The 17631-nt window shown below is 44.6% G+C and overlaps 1 protein-coding gene across 1 annotated transcript in view; it reads left to right on the top strand.

Annotated features, from left to right (window-relative positions):
* The window catches only part of SERHL2 (serine hydrolase like 2), a 309035-nt gene that overhangs the window by 161859 nt on the left and 129545 nt on the right, over positions 1-17631 (top strand). The window contains exons 8-9 of the mRNA XM_063940393.1: positions 2626-2726; positions 10863-10942. Of these exons, the coding sequence (XP_063796463.1) occupies positions 2626-2726; positions 10863-10942 (181 nt within the window). The remainder of the gene's footprint in view (positions 1-2625; positions 2727-10862; positions 10943-17631) is intronic.

The raw sequence follows: 17631 nt of genomic DNA on the forward strand, positions 1-17631 counted from the left end.
TCCAGGGTCCTTTGTTTGAACCACTTGAGAGAGCAGGTCTTAAGTGGTTAACGGTTAAAGTTCTTTTTTTTTACTGGCAATGGCGTCAGCCAGAAGAGTGTCAGATTTAGGAGCATTATCATGTAAGTCTCCTTTCCGAAGTTTTTTTCCAGACAGAGCAGTTCTCAGAACGAGATCTAGCTATCTTCCAATTGTGGTATCAAAGTTTCACCTGAATGAAGAAATTGTAGTTCCAGCTTTTCAGATATCGGGACTATCTGCGGGAGAAGCGTCGCTGGACGTGGTCCGGGCTTTAAGAATCTACATGGATCGTACTAGTGCCATCAGGAAAACAGATTCTCTCTTCATCCTCTACGGATTCCATAGGAGAGGTTGGCCTGCTAGTAAACAGACGCTGGCGAGATGGCTCCGAATGGTAATATCTGAAGCTTATTCTCATGCAGATCTCCCTATTCCGGCTAATGTCTCTGCACACTCTACACATAAGGTAGGTCCTTCTTGGGCAGCACAGCAGGGTGCTTCAGCAGAACAGATATGTAGGGCAGCCACATGGTCTTCCATAAACACATTCATCAGACATTATGCCTTGGATACTTTTGCCTCTCATGACGCAGACTTCGGGCGAAAGGTCCTCCTGTGCAATCAGGAGCGTCCCCACCACTAAAATGGCTTTGGGAATCCCAATGTTATCCTGTGGATAATCCTGTGGACCCAGCCAGAGAAATATACGTTATGGTAAGAACTTACCGTTGATAACGTGATTTCTCTTATGTCCACAGGTATCCACAGGGATCCCACCCTGACGCATCTGATTTGAGGATCTAGACAATCACTAAAACCTCTTCCTTCTTGTATGGAAGGGTGTGCATGTGTGTTCTTATCGCCTGTACAGGTCTCTACCTAATGTTCCTGCCTAAAATCGCTGTGGAAAGAACTGATCTGACTGAGTCAGTGGGCGGGACTATATAGTGGAGGCCCCAATGCATCCTGGGAGGCCAGAAAGCTCGTGACCGTGTTGGTGCCATTTTCGCTGTTGCTCGACAATATCCCAATGTTATCCTGTGGATACCTGTGGACATAAGAGAAATCACGTTATCAACGGTAAGTTCTTACCATAACGTATATTTATGTGTGTGTGTGTGTGTGTGTGTATGTGTATGTATGTATGTATGTATATATATATATATATATATATATATATATATAAACTAAGAATCATTTCTTAGTTTTTTATTTTTAATAAATTTGCAAAAATCTCAAAAAAACTTTTCATGTTGTCATTATGGGGTATTGTGTGTAGAGTTTGGAGGGAAAAATTAATTTATTTTTGGAATAAGCTGTAACATTACAAAATGTGGAAAAAGTGAAGCGCTGTGAATACTTTCCAGATGCACTGTAGGCAGACAAGGAGTGATGGGAAGGGTTGATGAAAACCTTGACATAGTATGGGCGAGGTAAATTTGTGTAAAAAATATGTATATAATATAATATTGGGAAAGAAAATATTGGAAAAAGTTGTGGAGACTGTATTATGTAGACAGAGCGGTAGAATTGCAGGAGTGCAGGTAAAACTACAGTGTTAAATGTGTATGTTAGTCGACAATAATATAGTTACAAGCGTAATGTAAAGTGAAAATTATACAATGGCATAAATTGAGCTTTAAAGTAGACTTGAATTCAGAGAGGTTATAAGTGTAGAGAAAAAACTATTGTTATTCAGACAGGATTTACAAAAATATGTAAAAGCAAAATTGCATTGGTATGGCTTAGAATTCAGATGTTTGTGGTAAGTTAAAAATCTAAGTATGAGTAGTTGCAGATGAAGTGGAAAGATCTTGCAGCGTTCCTAACACAGATTTCAGCAGTGTCCGGGTTACTCAAACTGGAGTTGTTTTTTTGTGTAAATTAAGTGGACTCACATTTGTTGATTGAAAGCAGTCCTTCAGTGTTCTCCTTCTGTTTTCTTTTCTTTAACGTCATAATTATTTTACAACTTTTAGCTATCCTTTGAATTGATGTCCTTAGAATTGATGGACAAGCCTCAATATTGGCAAGCCTCCCTAATGCTCTTTAAATAATGAGTCAAACATGTGAATACAATGATTACACCCAAACTCCAATGATCCATCGCACAGCAATGGCTAGGCAATTGCTAACATACCAACCAACTAAGGTTTAACAGAGTCATGCCCTCATGCCTATACTCATACTCATGAGATAACAAACATTCAAATTTATCAATGCCAACACATCATGTGCATAATCAATCTATTACAAAAGCAGATGCCTTATGCCTATGGCAGTGCTATAATTCTTATCACCCAACTACTGTAGCTAACTAATATTTCAGTGCAATAAGTAGAGATAATCTGCAGGGGGATTCATGTTAGGATGAATAGTCTGCAGCAATAAAGTCCTTTTTATCTAGTCATTTTAAAAGTGCAGCACGTTTGGAAGAATAGTCTTCACTAATCATGTTCTTCAGTAATAGATTGATATGTAATATGTACTGTAATAGTAGCAGGATTTGCTAATGTGCGGCACATTGCTCATAATATAATCGGCCAATATGACTGCATAAACAAAGTCTTGACACATACAGTACATTATAACTCTTCTTGACAGGATTTGCTAATAAGCCACCTGAAAAAGGCTGTCCTCCACTATTCTCGTTTAGAAGGTGTAAATGGAGAAAAGGTTTATACACACGAAGGAGCCTTGCAGAGGTCTGTATCAGTGGATTGTTTTTACATTTGCTGTAAAGTAATAATTATAAATTCTACATGAAAACCGTTATATACATTGCAAGGTGTTGATTTGTGTATGTGATATTTTTCCTCTGGTATCTCTGTATGTTCATTATTGAGTCCTAAAGGAAGTAACCTTCTTAAATAAAAGACTTATTGTCTTACTTTATTATTTTTGTGACCCAGTATTTCTCAAGGTTTTATTTTGTTGCTATTCATATATTTGAAAAAAAAAAGTTCTCAAATTTAAGTTTATTTTTTTGTAATCTGATTATCCCCTTAGTCTTTGCTAACCTGATCAATTTAATTTTTAATCCATTTAAATTCATTTTATCTCTCATCGCCTCCAAAATATTCTTATTAATCACTTTGGTAATACTAGAAATGTAATTACCATGTATTATGTACATGCACAAGTATTACACTTTCCTGGTCTACAAGCTTTAGACTTTTCCTGAACTGATAAAACCATTGTGAAATTCATGATTAAAGCTCACATACAGAATGTTATAATTGAAATGTAACCAAATGTTACCATGATGTATCTTACTAAATGCCCTCTCACCTGTAAATTCAAGATATGTACTTTGGGCCTTATTCAGGTTGGATCGCATGTGCTCACATATTCTGTGTGTGTGGGGGGGAACGCAGAAAATGCGATCGCCTCTGCCTGTCAATCAGGCAGAGGCGGTTGCAGGGTGGGCGGACAGACAGCGCTCCGTTTCCAGGGAGGAGACGGAGCATTGCGGGGGCTGAGGTGGCCGAACGGGGCCGTATCAGGGCGTGATCACGGCGGCTGCATGACGTCACACGCAGCCGCCGCCATCTTCCTGCGGCCGCAGTTAAGCTGCACCGGTAGTAGGCGTCCACAGTTTCTGCTAACAAGCGTTCGCAATTTCTGCATTTTGAAGTGGTGGAGGCTCCGGGAGCATGCTGGGCGGCGCCCATCATGCGATCCAAAGGATTTCAAATTCTGCTAGTTAGCAGAATTTGCTATCCTTACTGAATTAGGCCTTTTATTTGTTATTGCCTAGTCCAGCAGTGATCCCCCGTGAAACATAATTGTTGTTGTTTTGGACTTTTTTTTCCATCTCTTTTAAAGACCAGTTTAATTTTACCACTATACCTGCATAGTTAAAAGTACCCATAATGTGAAGGACATATTTCTTTGCTGTCCTTTCAATTTGTAATTATGAGTGAATTTTAGTACAATTTTTACATCTATTCTTCCACTGGATAGGTCATATACAGTTTTTACATGTACACATCGATCCTGTTACTTTCATGATACTCACAGCAGTTGGCAGACATCATTAAAGATCTGAAGGTAGTCTTAGGGTAGTGTTGGACAAGGGTTGTTTTTATGCTGCAACTTTCTCTGCGAACAATGCAGCATTCTGCAGCCCAAGTACTGCTACATTGTAGTCGATGAGAACAATAATGCCCCCTGTCGCATGAGCGCTACTAAGTGGGAAAAAAACGCAGAATTCAGAAACACCTATGTCATACTAGCGGGTGTAGTATAGTATGCTGGTGGCCGGGCTCCCGGCGGCCAGCATACCGGCGCCGGAATCCCGACCGCTGGCATACAGACAGCTGGGCGAGTGCAAATGAGCCCCTTGCGGGCTCGCTGCTCTCATCACGCTGCACGCTGCGGGCATGGTGCCACGCTATCTCTTCTCCCTCCAGGGGGATCGTGGACCCTCAAAAGGGAGAAAAGGTGTTTGTATGCCGGGTGTCGGGATTCTGGCGCCAGGATCCCGACAGCCGGCAAACTGAAGACCACCCCATACTAGCTAGTCTGGTATACATTGTCCATTGTGTGAAATAATTCTTACAAAAACCTAATCAAAATGCGCGCTTAGTGTCTTAAACCCGACTCCACCTTCTTTGGAAGTAATTTCATTGATTACTACACCACTTTCTCTGACGTCCTAGTGGATGCTGGGACTCCGTCAGGACCATGGGGATTAGCGGCTCCGCAGGAGACAGGGCACAAAAATAAAAGCTTTAGGACTAGGTGGTGTGCACTGGCTCCTCCCCCTATGACCCTCCTCCAAGCCTCAGTTAGGTTTTTGTGCCCGTCCGAGCAGGGTGCAATCTAGGTGGCTCTCCTAAAGAGCTGCTTAGAAAAAGTTTTGTTAGGTTTTTTATTTTCAGTGAGTCCTGCTGGCAACAGGCTCACTGCAACGAAGGACTTGGGGGAGAAGAAGTGAACTCACCTGCGTGCAGGATGGATTGGCTTCTTAGGCTACTGGACACCATTAGCTCCAGAGGGATCGCACACAGGCCCAGCCATGGAGTCCGGTCCCGGAGCCGCGCCGCCGACCCCCTTGCAGATGCCGAAAAGTGAAGAGGTCCAGAAACCGGCGGCAGAAGACTTTTCAGTCTTCATGAGGTAGCGCACAGCACTGCAGCTGTGCGCCATTGTTGTCAGCACACTTCACACCAGCGGTCACTGAGGGTGCAGGGCGCTGGGGGGGGGCGCCCTGGGCAGCAATGATAATACCTTGTTCTGGCTAAAAATACATCACATATAGCCCCTGGGGCTATATGGATGTATTTAACCCCTGCCAGGTCTCACAAACACCGGGAGAAGAACCCGCCGAAATAGGGGGCGGGGCCTATCTCCTCAGCACACGGCGCCATTTTCCTGCACAGCTCCGCTGTTAAGAAGGCTCCCAGGACTCTCCCCTGCACTGCACTACAGAAACAGGGTAAAAAAACAGAGAGGGGGGGCACTTTTTTGGCGATATTGATATATTAAGCTGCTATAAAGGAAACAACACTTCTGTAGGGTTGTTCCTATATATTTATAGCGCTTGGGTGTGTGCTGGCAAACTCTCCCTCTGTCTCCCCAAAGGGCTAGGGGGGTCCTGTCTTCGATAAGAGCATTCCCTGTGTGTCTGCTGTGTGTCGGTACGTGTGTGTCGACATGTATGAGGACGATGTTGGTGTGGAGGCGGAGCAATTGCCGGTAATGGTGATGTCACCCCCTAGGGAGTCGACACCGGAATGGATGGCTTTGTTTATGGAATTACGTGATAATGTCAGCACGTTACAAAAATCAGTTGACGACATGAGACGGCCGGCAAACCAGTTAGTACCTGTCCAGGCGTCTCAGACACCGTCAGGGGCTGTAAAACGCCCTTTACCTCAGTCGGTCGACACAGACCCAGACACGGACACCGAATCTAGTGTCGACGGTGAAGAAACAAACGTATTTTCCAGTAGGGCCACACGTTATATGATCACGGCAATGAAGGAGGCTTTGCATATCTCTGATACTGCAAGTACCACAAAAAGGGGTATTATGTGGGGTCAGAAAAAACTACCTGTAGTTTTTCCTGAATCAGAGGGATTGAATGAAGTGTGTGATGAAGCGTGGGTTAACCCTGATAGAAAACTGCTAATTTCAAAGAAATTATTGGCATTATATCCTTTCCCGCCAGAGGTTAGGGCGCGCTGGGAAACACCCCCTAGGGTGGATAAGGCACTCACACGCTTATCAAAACAAGTGGCGTTACCGTCTCCTGAAACGGCCGCCCTCAAGGATCCAGCTGATAGGAGGCTGGAAACTACCCTGAAAAGTATATACACTCATACTGGTGTTATACTGCGACCAGCCATCGCCTCTGCATGGATGTGCAGTGCTGGGGTGGTTTGGTCGGATTCCCTGACTGAAAATATTGATACCCTGGATAGGGACAGTATTTTATTGACTATAGAGCAATTAAAGGATGCTTTTCTTTATATGCGAGATGCTCAGAGGGATATTTGCACTCTGGCATCGAGAGAAAGTACGATGTCCATATCTGCCAGAAGAAGTTTAGGTCAGGTGATGCGGATTCCAAACGGCATATGGAAGTATTGCCGTATAAAGGGGAGGAATTATTTGGGGTCGGTCTATCGGATTTGGTGGCCACGGCAACAGCCGGGAAATCCACCTTTTTACCTCAGGTCCCCTCCCAACAGAAAAAGACACCGTCTCTTCAGCCGCAGTCCTTTCGTTCCTATAAGAACAAGCGGGCAAAAGGACAGTCATATCTGCCCCGAGGCAAAGGAAGGGGTAAGAGAGTGCACCAAGCAGCTCCCTCCCAAGAGCAGAAGCCCTCCCCGGCTTCTGCAAAGCCCTCAGCATGACGTTGGGGCTTTACAAGCGGACTCAGGGGCGGTGGGGGGTCGACTCAAGAATTTCAGCGCACAGTGGGCTCACTCACAGGTGGACCCCTGGATCCTGCAGGTAGTATCTCAGGGTTACAGGTTGGAATTCGAGAAGTCTCCCCCTCGCCGGTTCCTAAAGTCTGCTCTGCCAACGTCTCCCTCAGACAGGGCGACGGTATTGGAAGCCATTCACAAGCTGTATTCTCAGCAGGTGATAGTCAAGGTACCCCTCCTACAACAGGGAAAGGGGTATTATTCCACACTATTTGTGGTACCGAAGCCGGACGGCTCGGTAAGACCTATTCTAAATCTGAAATCTTTGAACCTGTACATACAAAAATTCAAGTTCAAGATGGAGTCACTCAGAGCAGTGATAGCGAATCTGGAAGAAGGGGACTTTATGGTGTCCCTGGACATCAAGGATGCTTACCTGCATGTCCCAATTTGCCCTTCACATCAAGGGTACCTCAGGTTCGTGGTGCAAAACTGTCATTATCAGTTTCAGACGCTGCCGTTTGGATTGTCCACGGCACCTCGGGTCTTTACCAAGGTAATGGCCGAAATGATGTTTCTTCTGCGAAGAAAAGGCGTATTAATTATCCCTTACTTGGACGATCTCCTGATAAGGGCAAGGTCCAGAGAACAGCTGGGGGACGTAGTAGCACTAACCCAAGTAGTGCTGCAACAGCACGGGTGGATTCTGAATTTTCCAAAATCTCAATTGACCCCGACGACACGTCTGCTGTTCCTGGGAATGATTCTGGACACGGTTCAGAAAAAGGTGTTTCTTCCGGAGGAGAAAGCCAGGGAGTTATCCGAACTTGTCAGGAACCTCCTAAAACCAGGAAAAGTGTCTGTGCATCAATGCACAAGAGTCCTGGGAAAAATGGTGGCTTCTTACGAAGCGATTCCATTCGGCAGATTCCACGCACGAACTTTTCAGTGGGATCTGCTGGACAAATGGTCCGGATCGCATCTGCAGATGCATCAGCGGATAACTTTGTCTCCACGGACAAGGGTGTCTCTTCTGTGGTGGTTGCAGAGTGCTCATCTGTTAGAGGGCCGCAGATTCGGCATACAGGACTGGGTCCTGGTGACCACGGATGCCAGTCTGAGAGGCTGGGGAGCGGTCACACAGGGAAGAAACTTCCAGGGAGTGTGGTCAAGCCTGGAGATGTCTCTTCACATAAATATACTGGAGCTAAGAGCGATTTACAATGCTCTAAGCCTGGCAAAACCCCTGCTTCAGGGTCAGCCGGTGTTGATCCAGTCGGACAACATCACGGCAGTCGCCCACGTAAACAGACAGGGCGGCACAAGAAGCAGGAGGGCAATGGCAGAAGCTACAAGGATTCTTCGCTGGGCGGAAGATCATGTGATAGCACTGTCAGCAGTGTTCATTCCGGGAGTGGACAACTGGGAAGCGGACTTCCTCAGCAGACACGATCTACACCCGGGAGAGTGGGGACTTCATCCAGAAGTCTTCCACATGATTGTGAACCGTTGGGAAAAACCAAAGGTGGACATGATGGCGTCCCGCCTCAACAAAAAACTGGACAGGTATTGCGCCAGGTCAAGAGACCCTCAGGCAATAGCTGTGGACGCTCTGGTAACACCGTGGGTGTTCCAGTCAGTGTATGTGTTTCCTCCTCTGCCTCTCATACCAAAAGTACTGAGAATTATACGGCACAGGGGAGTAAGAACGATACTCGTGGCTCCGGATTGGCCAAGAAGAACTTGGTACCCGGAACTTCAGGAGATGCTCACGGAAGATCCGTGGCCTCTACCTCTAAGACGGGACCTGCTTCAGCAGGGACCGTGTCTATTCCAAGACTTACCGCGGCTGCGTTTGACGGCATGGCGGTTGAACGCCGAATTCTAAGGGAAAAAGGCATTCCGGAAGAGGTCATCCCTACCCTGGTAAAAGCCAGGAAGGAGGTGACTGCACAACATTATCACCGCATTTGGAGAAAATATGTTGAGTGGTGTGAGGCCAGGAAGGCCCCGACGGAGGAATTTCAACTGGGTCGATTCCTACATTTCCTGCAAACAGGATTGTCTATGGGACTCAAATTAGGGTCCATTAAGGTTCAAAATTCGGCCCTGTCGATTTTCTTCCAGAAAGAATTGGCTTCAGTTCCTGAAGTCCAGACTTTTGTAAAAGGAGTACTACATATACAGCCCCCGGTTGTGCCCCCAGTGGCTCCGTGGGATCTTAATGTAGTTTTGGATTTTCTCAAATCCCATTGGTTTGAGCCACTCAAATCGGTGGATTTGAAATATCTTACATGGAAAGTAACCATGCTACTGGCCCTGGCTTCAGCCAGGAGAGTGTCAGAATTGGCGGCTTTATCGTATAAAAGCCCATATCTGATTTTCCATTCGGACAGCGCAGAACTGCGGACGCGTCCTCAGTTTCTGCCTAAGGTGGTTTCAGCGTTTCACCTGAACCAGCCTATTGTGGTGCCTGCGGCTACTAGCGATTTGGAGGATTCCAAGTTGCTGGACGTTGTCAGGGCATTGAAAATATATATTTCAAGGACAGCTGGAGTCAGAAAATCTGACTCGCTGTTTATACTGTATGCACCCAACAAGCTGGGTGCTCCTGCTTCTAAGCAGACGATTGCTCGTTGGATTTGTAGCACAATTCAACTTGCACATTCTGTGGCAGGCCTGCCACAGCCTAAATCTATCAAGGCCCATTCCACAAGGAAGGTGGGCTCATCTTGGGCGGCTGCCCGAGGGGTCTCGGCATTACAACTCTGCCGAGCAGCTACGTGGTCGGGGGAGAACACGTTTGTAAAATTCTACAAATTTGATACCCTGGCTAAAGAGGACCTGGAGTTCTCTCATTCGGTGCTGCAGAGTCATCCGCACTCTCCCGCCCGTTTGGGAGCTTTGGTATAATCCCCATGGTCCTGACGGAGTCCCAGCATCCACTAGGACGTCAGAGAAAATAAGATTTTACTTACCGATAAATCTATTTCTCGTAGTCCGTAGTGGATGCTGGGCGCCCATCCCAAGTGCGGATTGTCTGCGATACTTGTACATAGTTATTGTTACATAAAAATCGGGTTGTTATTGTTATGAGCCGTCTGTTCAGAGGCTCCTACGTTTGTCATACTGTTAACTGGGTTCAGATCACAAGTTGTACGGTGTGATTGGTGTGGCTGGTATGAGTCTTACCCGGGATTCATAATCCTTCCTTATTGTGTACGCTCGTCCGGGCACAGTATCCTAACTGAGGCTTGGAGGAGGGTCATAGGGGGAGGAGCCAGTGCGCACCACCTAGTCCTAAAGCTTTTATTTTTGTGCCCTGTCTCCTGCGGAGCCGCTAATCCCCATGGTCCTGACGGAGTCCCAGCATCCACTACGGACTACGAGAAATAGATTTATCGGTAAGTAAAATCTTATTTTTTGTAGTAATTTGTTACAGGTGTAAATTGCTGCATTCCTTTACATCCAATTAAAGAAAATGGGACATGTTGTTCCACAGAAGTACTTCAAACTGATTCATTGTTGCAGCTGTACAGGAGCTCTTTAGTAAATAGTATATTTCATTATTTTGGCTTTATTATGTTTAGGTGAATTCCTACAAAATTTATTGAACACTGCATTTTTCCAGATATATAAATACATTCTACGAGGCAGTTATTTTCCAGAAAGAAAAAGGTTTCATACTATAATTCAGAAGAAATAGAGCTGATCTGCTCTGATGCTACGTGTGATGTGGTCTACACAAATGCAAAGGAAGAGCACCCATCTTTTACTTCAGTTTACATTGTAATCTACAACCGAGATCACAGCTTCATTATGGGTAGAAAATGCAGTGCTCCTTTACTCCATGTGACATCTCTTGATATGGCTAAAAGTAAAATGTTACTACCCTTAATTATAAATGTCTGATAACCAATAACCGTTTGATCTTCTGGATGATTGTGTTATATGCAGATTATTGGATGGCAACCCATCACTGAATCCTGAGACTGCCAAGGTTCTCCTGCAACGTGGGACGAAATCTGTGCCTGGAGGTAGCTATATACACTGATTGTGCTATATATTTAAACAAACATATGAAATACAGATACAAAACAAACATCAAATAAACAGTTGCGTTATCACCTTCCCCTAATTACTGCTTTATCACTTCTCCAGGTTTAATACATCTGTCCCTGGGTTAGCTGAAAAAAACATAAGGTTAATGAATCAAAATTAATAGATTTTGTATCGTATATTAGAAAATCGGCTTTAAAATGCCCAAATTCATTTGGCATGAAGCAAGACAAAACAAAAACCACAGAAAATACTTCTAATTAGTAAAGTGGTAATATTATGTAAATAGTGGGCCGAGTATTTCATATGTTTTCAAAAATAAACAAGAACGGTTGAATTCCTTGGCGTAGACAGAACTAAAGCAGCAAGTTTATCCGATAATGAGGGTCACATTTACCCCAATTCAAAGCAGATACAAAACAAGCATCAAATAAACAGTTGCGTTTCAGTAACATGTTTGCATAGCTACCAATGTCCAAGAGTTTTTTTTCATCCCACCAGATTTCCTTTCTGGTTTTTTGAAGCAGATTTTACCATGCAAAAAATATAAAGAATAGACAATAGTGTAATATTTAATGGACAAGTCTATATGTGTATATAGTAGCCAGTGCTTCACAGGAGGAAATAATAGTGCCACAGAGGTACTTTCACCACACAGATTCTTTCTCAATGAGTGCTCCCTGCAGTTTCACCGGAAAATCACCACCGTGTGAAATAATGAAAACCTGCTTACACAATGCTTACATGTAACATGTAAGCCTGCTGTGTATATGCACATCAAGGTTTCTTTTTCCTCGTTACTCTCGACCACCAGTCATATAGTAACTACTAGAGGATACTTCCATATATTAAAAACACTTGATTTATTTAAAACATTAAAAAGATGGGGAAACATATACTCATTGCATCAGCAAATGTGGTGAGCTGTCATATTCACCAATTCATAAGGCGACTGAAACCCCGGATTGTCACCTTAACCAAGATGCCGTGTAATGATGATATATGTCCCTGGTCACTCACTCCAACTAGTTTCGATGCTCCTGGTGTCTTTCTTAAGGATTAGTGACCATTTACCAACGTATCCCCTTTAAACGCTTAAGGCCGGAAGTTCACGACCTGAAGTTGGATGTGCATCCAAAAATATCGTATATGTATACTTCCAAGGTTAATAATAAAATTACCCAACTGACTGCTACTGCTCGGAGTGGACAGGGCGGTGCCCGGCCCGGTGGTCGGAATGGCAGGCATGAATGTAGCAGTCAGTTAATTTGGTAATTTTATTATTCTCTGTCTCTCCTTTTCACCAACAGGTAACTACAGCAGAGAGCTGATCACTGTGTGTTTATTGCTAAAAAGATATATTTGGTAACTACAGCAGAGAGCTGATCACTGTGTGTTTATTGCTAAAAAGATATATTTGGTAACTACAGCAGAGAGCTGATCACTGTGTGTTTATTGCTAAAAAGATATATTTGGTAACTACAGCAGAGAGCTGATCACTGTGTGTTTATTGCTAAAAAGATATATTTGGTAACTACAGCAGAGAGCTGATCACTGTGTGTTTATTGCTAAAAAGATATATTTGGTAACTACAGCAGAGAGCTGATCACTGTGTGTTTATTGCTAAAAAGATATATTTGGTAAATTGTTAAGTGGATTAATATCTGTAGTCAGCAAAAACCCTGTGATTGACTGGGGCTTAGTGATCTCACAGTTGGTAGTTGATTCTCCCCTTTTGGTTGAGGGTTGCTGTGTGGGGGAGGGGGTGTAATCACAAAGAGCATGTGTTTGTAGACTTACTTAACCAGTATAGTATAGGACGTCAGGCCTATAAGGACGTTGCAGTGACTAGTATATGAAGTGGCTAGTTATTAAGTGGCAGCTAATATCAATAGCAGTGTTATACCTGTGTTAAACCGAAGGAAAACAGAAGGCAAACAAACTTACAAATTAACAAAAGGCCTGCATTACAACCTAAAAACTCTGGAACTTTATGTGGCCTCTCCTCGCCTCAAACATGAGAACACCAAGACCATGCTTACAACCTCTCTGTCTGAGAACATCAAGTCTGTCCCTGGGCCTAACCATCAAGATGAACAGGGAACTGTGGGGGAAGAGCACCAGGACCGGGATCAGCAGGGACATCCCCATTGCGTCTGAGTATGCCCCCCTCATTCTCATACCCAACCGAACTAAGATCTGATCAAAATGTTATCCCAATCCTACTTCTGCCACTAGTTACCTGCTATTGTGTTTTTTTTTTTTTTTTTCTCTCCATTGCTCGCTTCCAACCCATCATGTGTTTTCCTGTAATGTTTACCTCCACTGATTGCACACCTTTCCATTGTGCCCTACATGCAGGGTACATCATACTATTACTTAAGCATCAGTTTTCCCATATATGAACTTGGCCCTTGCATGGCTCACCTCCCACAGTGTAACCTTCAAAGTGCGCCCAACATGGCTGCCCCATATGGTACACTTGTGGATGGGATGAAAAAATACATGGACCTTGTGGTTTTGTTGGAACCCTACTCTAAACTGTAGGACTCTGAAATCACCCCCATTTTGTGTCATCTCTTCTAGGGGTAGACTATTCCACCTGGGTAATCCTACGCTTAGCGCCCAAGATGGCTGCTGCACTTGGTACCTATAAGGGTGGAATACACAACCCTTGGAAGTTATTACCCAAAATGCCTTCACCAATCCTGCGTTATGCTTTCTGTGGACTTAAGATTTTTCTTTTATGTCTGTGTTGCTTGTCTATTGTTGTATTACTCAAATCCTCTGTATCATGTGCATTGTTTTTGATGTCTGTAAAGCGCCTTGAGTCCTGTTGGAGAAAGAGCGCTATATAAATAAAATTATTATTATTATTATTATTATTATTAACCTTGGAAGTATACATATGATATTTTTGGATGCGGCCTTAAGCGTTTAAAGGGCACACGTTGGTAAATGGTCACTAATCCTTAAGAAAGACACCAGGAGCGTCTAAACTAGTTGGAGTGAGTGACCAGGGACACATATCTTCTTTACACGGCATCTTGGTTAAGGTTCACCTGGAGCATGGGACAACCTGGGGTTTCAGTCGCCTTATGAATTGGTGAATATGACAGCTGACCACATTTGCTGATGCAATGAGTATATGTTTCTCCATCTTTTTAAAAAATATATACTTTATTGGACAACTGCGTAATAAACACATGCATCAACATTCAATAAAGAGATCATGAAGGCAAGGCGGCCAACAACCGGCCGGTACAATCAACATGGCACTGAAAGAAAAAAAACAACAACTCTGGTTAGGCAAAGACAATGAAGCACCTCTCAAAATAAATTCCCGACTAGAGTAACATGGCAGAAGAACCCAAAAAAAACAAACCGGGGGGATGCCATACATACCTAAAAGGATGGACGTCCTAAGGCAAGTACTTCAAGATTATACCATTTAGTGTGAGATATGGCTTGTCTAAGGGGAACTTTAATGGGGTTAGCTAACATCTGTACATAGGGGAGCCATATTTCAAAGAACCTCTTTATATTACTTTCCTTATCAATTAGCATTTCTAGCCACTCCATATGAAATAGATGTGATAGATGTGATAGTCTTGGTAGCAGTAAAGCTAGAGACAAAGAATCTGTAGCTATCCATGGTGACAGGATAGTTTTCTTACCAGCAGCTGCTATTTTAGTTAACAGCAAGCGCTGGCCAGTTGATAACTTGGGGGTATAGTATGAGCAGTGTACATCCCAAATACCTCATTCCGGGGAAACATCCGTAGTGATGTCTAATTTCTCTTTAATAAAGGCTTGTATTAAGCCACAGAATTTACGAACTTCCGGACAGCGCCATAAGCAATGGTAAATAATAACCGGATGCCCTGGCCCGATAGGGCAGTCAATGTGGATCGCGCAGCAGTTCCACGAAAGTCTGGGTTATGAGCTAGGGGAAGAAATGTTGTGTTATAACTGGAAATAACCATCCCAGAACGTGCCTTTCTCCATGCCATGCACGTGGATGTTAGTAATATGTTGCCTTTAATCTGGTGAGGAAAGGTAGACGGACGCATGTGTAGTAAGCTAGCAAGTTGAATCCCGGGGCAGAAGGCTTGCCCTAAGCCGGTATTAGCAAAGGTCTCCATCTCATGTATCCAATCGACAGCGTAACGGTAGTTCGCAGCCAACATGTAGCTCCTAAGGCAAGGTAAATTAACACCACCTAATTTTTGCGATTGGCTCAATTTAAATAGAGAAATTCTAGGTTTTTTATGTGCCCAGATAAACTCACTAAGGGCCCTGTTTAGAGTTTTCAAATCCGCGTCTGATAGTAGTAAAGGCAGCATTTGGATAGGGTATAACAATCTCGGGAAGGTAATCATTTTGATTAATTGGCATCTTCCTAAGTAAGAGAGAGGCAGATGTTTCCATGTCTGAAAATCAGCTAGGGTGCGTGTGATGATTTGTGGAAAATTATACCTGTATAAATTGGACGGATTAGTAGGGATTTGGAGTCCTAAGTATGTGATTTTCTGATTTGCCTAATGGAAGGGGAACTGAATATTCCAATTGCGAGTCGCGTTTGGGTGATTTATTAATCATGAACCCAGAGATTGATTCAAAGGGTGTCAGTAGTGATAATAAGATAGGGAACGCTTCCTGAGGGTTTGAGAAATACAGTAATAAATCATCAACATAAACTGTGACCTTGAGATCATGAGTACCTATTTTAATCCCACGCCAGGTGGAGTTTAAGTAACAATGTCTGATAAGCGAGTCTAAAGCGAGATCAAATAAGAGTGGGGAAAGGGGACACCCCTGTCTCGTGCCTCTGTGTAACGTGAAAGTATCTGTGTTCATTCCATTCACTGTGAGGAATGCAGCAGGTGAGGCATATGTAGGGGTATATGCAATTCACGGCGAATCGCGGCAAATTATCGCCGTTTTTTAATTCAACACAATTCGACAGGTGAATTCCGGCAGGTGGCTGCCGGAATTCACCATATTCAATGAAAAACGGATTCGACAGTCCCGCGGGCGAAAATCCGCCGATTTGCCGGATTTTGCCGCGATTTAAAAAAACGGGAAAAAACGGGAAAAACCCGAAAAAAAATGGCGTGGGGTCCCCCCTCCAAAGCATAACCAGCCTCGGGCTCTTCGAGCTGGTCCTGGTTCTAAAAATGCGGGGAAAAATTGGGCAGGGATCCCCCATATTTTTAAAACCAGCACCGGGCTCTGCGCCTGGTGCTGGTGCAAAAAATACGGGGGACAAAACGAGTAGGGGTCCCCCGTATTTTTCACACCAGCATCGGGCTCCACTAGCTGGACGGATAATGCCACAGCCGGGGGTCATTTTTATACAGTGCCCTGCGGCCGTGGCATTAAATATCCAACTAGTCACCCCTGGCCGGGGTACCCTGGGGGAGTGGGGACCCCTTCAATCAAGGGGTCCCCCCCCCCAGCCACCCAAGGGCCAGGGGTGAAGCCCGAGGCTGTCCCCCCCATCCAAAGGCTGCGGATGGGAGGCTGATAGCCTTGAGTAAAATGACAAGAATATTGTTTTTTCCAGCAGTACTACAAGTCCCAGCAAGCCTCCCCCGCAAGCTGGTACTTGGTGAACCACAAGTACCAGCATGCGGGAGAAAAACGGGCCCGCTGGTACCTGTAGTTCTACTGGAAAAAAAATACCCAAATAAAAACAGGAGACACACACCGTGACAAGTAAAACTTTATTACACACTGCCGACACACACATACTTACCTATGTTGACACGCCGACTGCCACGGTCTCCGACGATCCGAGGGTACCTGTGAAAACAATTATACTCACCTTCCAGCGTCCAGAGGTACATCCACGTCCAGAGATAATCCACGAACTTGTTAAAAAAAAAAAAACGAACACCCGTTCCATGCCGGACTGAAAGGGGTCCCATGCTTTCACATGAGACCCCTTTCCACGAATGCCGGGACATCACGTGACTCCTGTCACTGAAGTCCCTTCAGCCAATCAGGAAGCGCTACTTCCGTGGCTGTGCGCTGTCAGACAGCGCATCGCAAAGCCGCTCCATTAGTTTCAATGGTGGGAACTTTGCCGTCAGCGGTGGGGTTACCCGCGGTCAGCCGCTGACCGGCGGGTGACCTCACCGCTAGCCGCTAAGTTCCCACCATTGAATATAATGGACGGAGCTGTGCGATGCGCTGTCTGAGTTCAGACAGCGCACAGCCAATCAGGTGAGCGCAACGAAGTTGCGCTTCCTGATTGGCTTTAGAGACCTTTGTGTGACAGCTGTCACTGACAGGTCTCATTCGTGGAAAGGGGTCTCATGTGTCAGCATGGGACCCCTTTCAGTCCGGTGGTCCGGGTGTTCGTTTTCTTTTTTTGCCAAGTCCGTGGATTTATCTCTGGACCATGGCTGAGGTGAGTATATTGATCTTTTCTTTTCAGGTATCCGTGGATTCTACATGGAGAAGAGGACCGATGTCGGCGTGTGAACATAGGTAAGTATGTGTGTGTCGGCAGTGTGTAATAAAGTTTTACTGTCACGGTGTCTGTGTACTGTTTTTATTTGGGTATTTTTTTTCCAGTAGAACTACAGGTACCAGCGGGCCCGTTTTTCTCCCGCATGCTGGTACTTGTGGTTCTCCAAGTACCAGCTTGCGGGGGAGG

Source organism: Pseudophryne corroboree, chromosome 9 (assembly GCF_028390025.1).
Source record: "Pseudophryne corroboree isolate aPseCor3 chromosome 9, aPseCor3.hap2, whole genome shotgun sequence".
Taxonomy (NCBI): Eukaryota; Metazoa; Chordata; class Amphibia; order Anura; family Myobatrachidae; genus Pseudophryne; species Pseudophryne corroboree.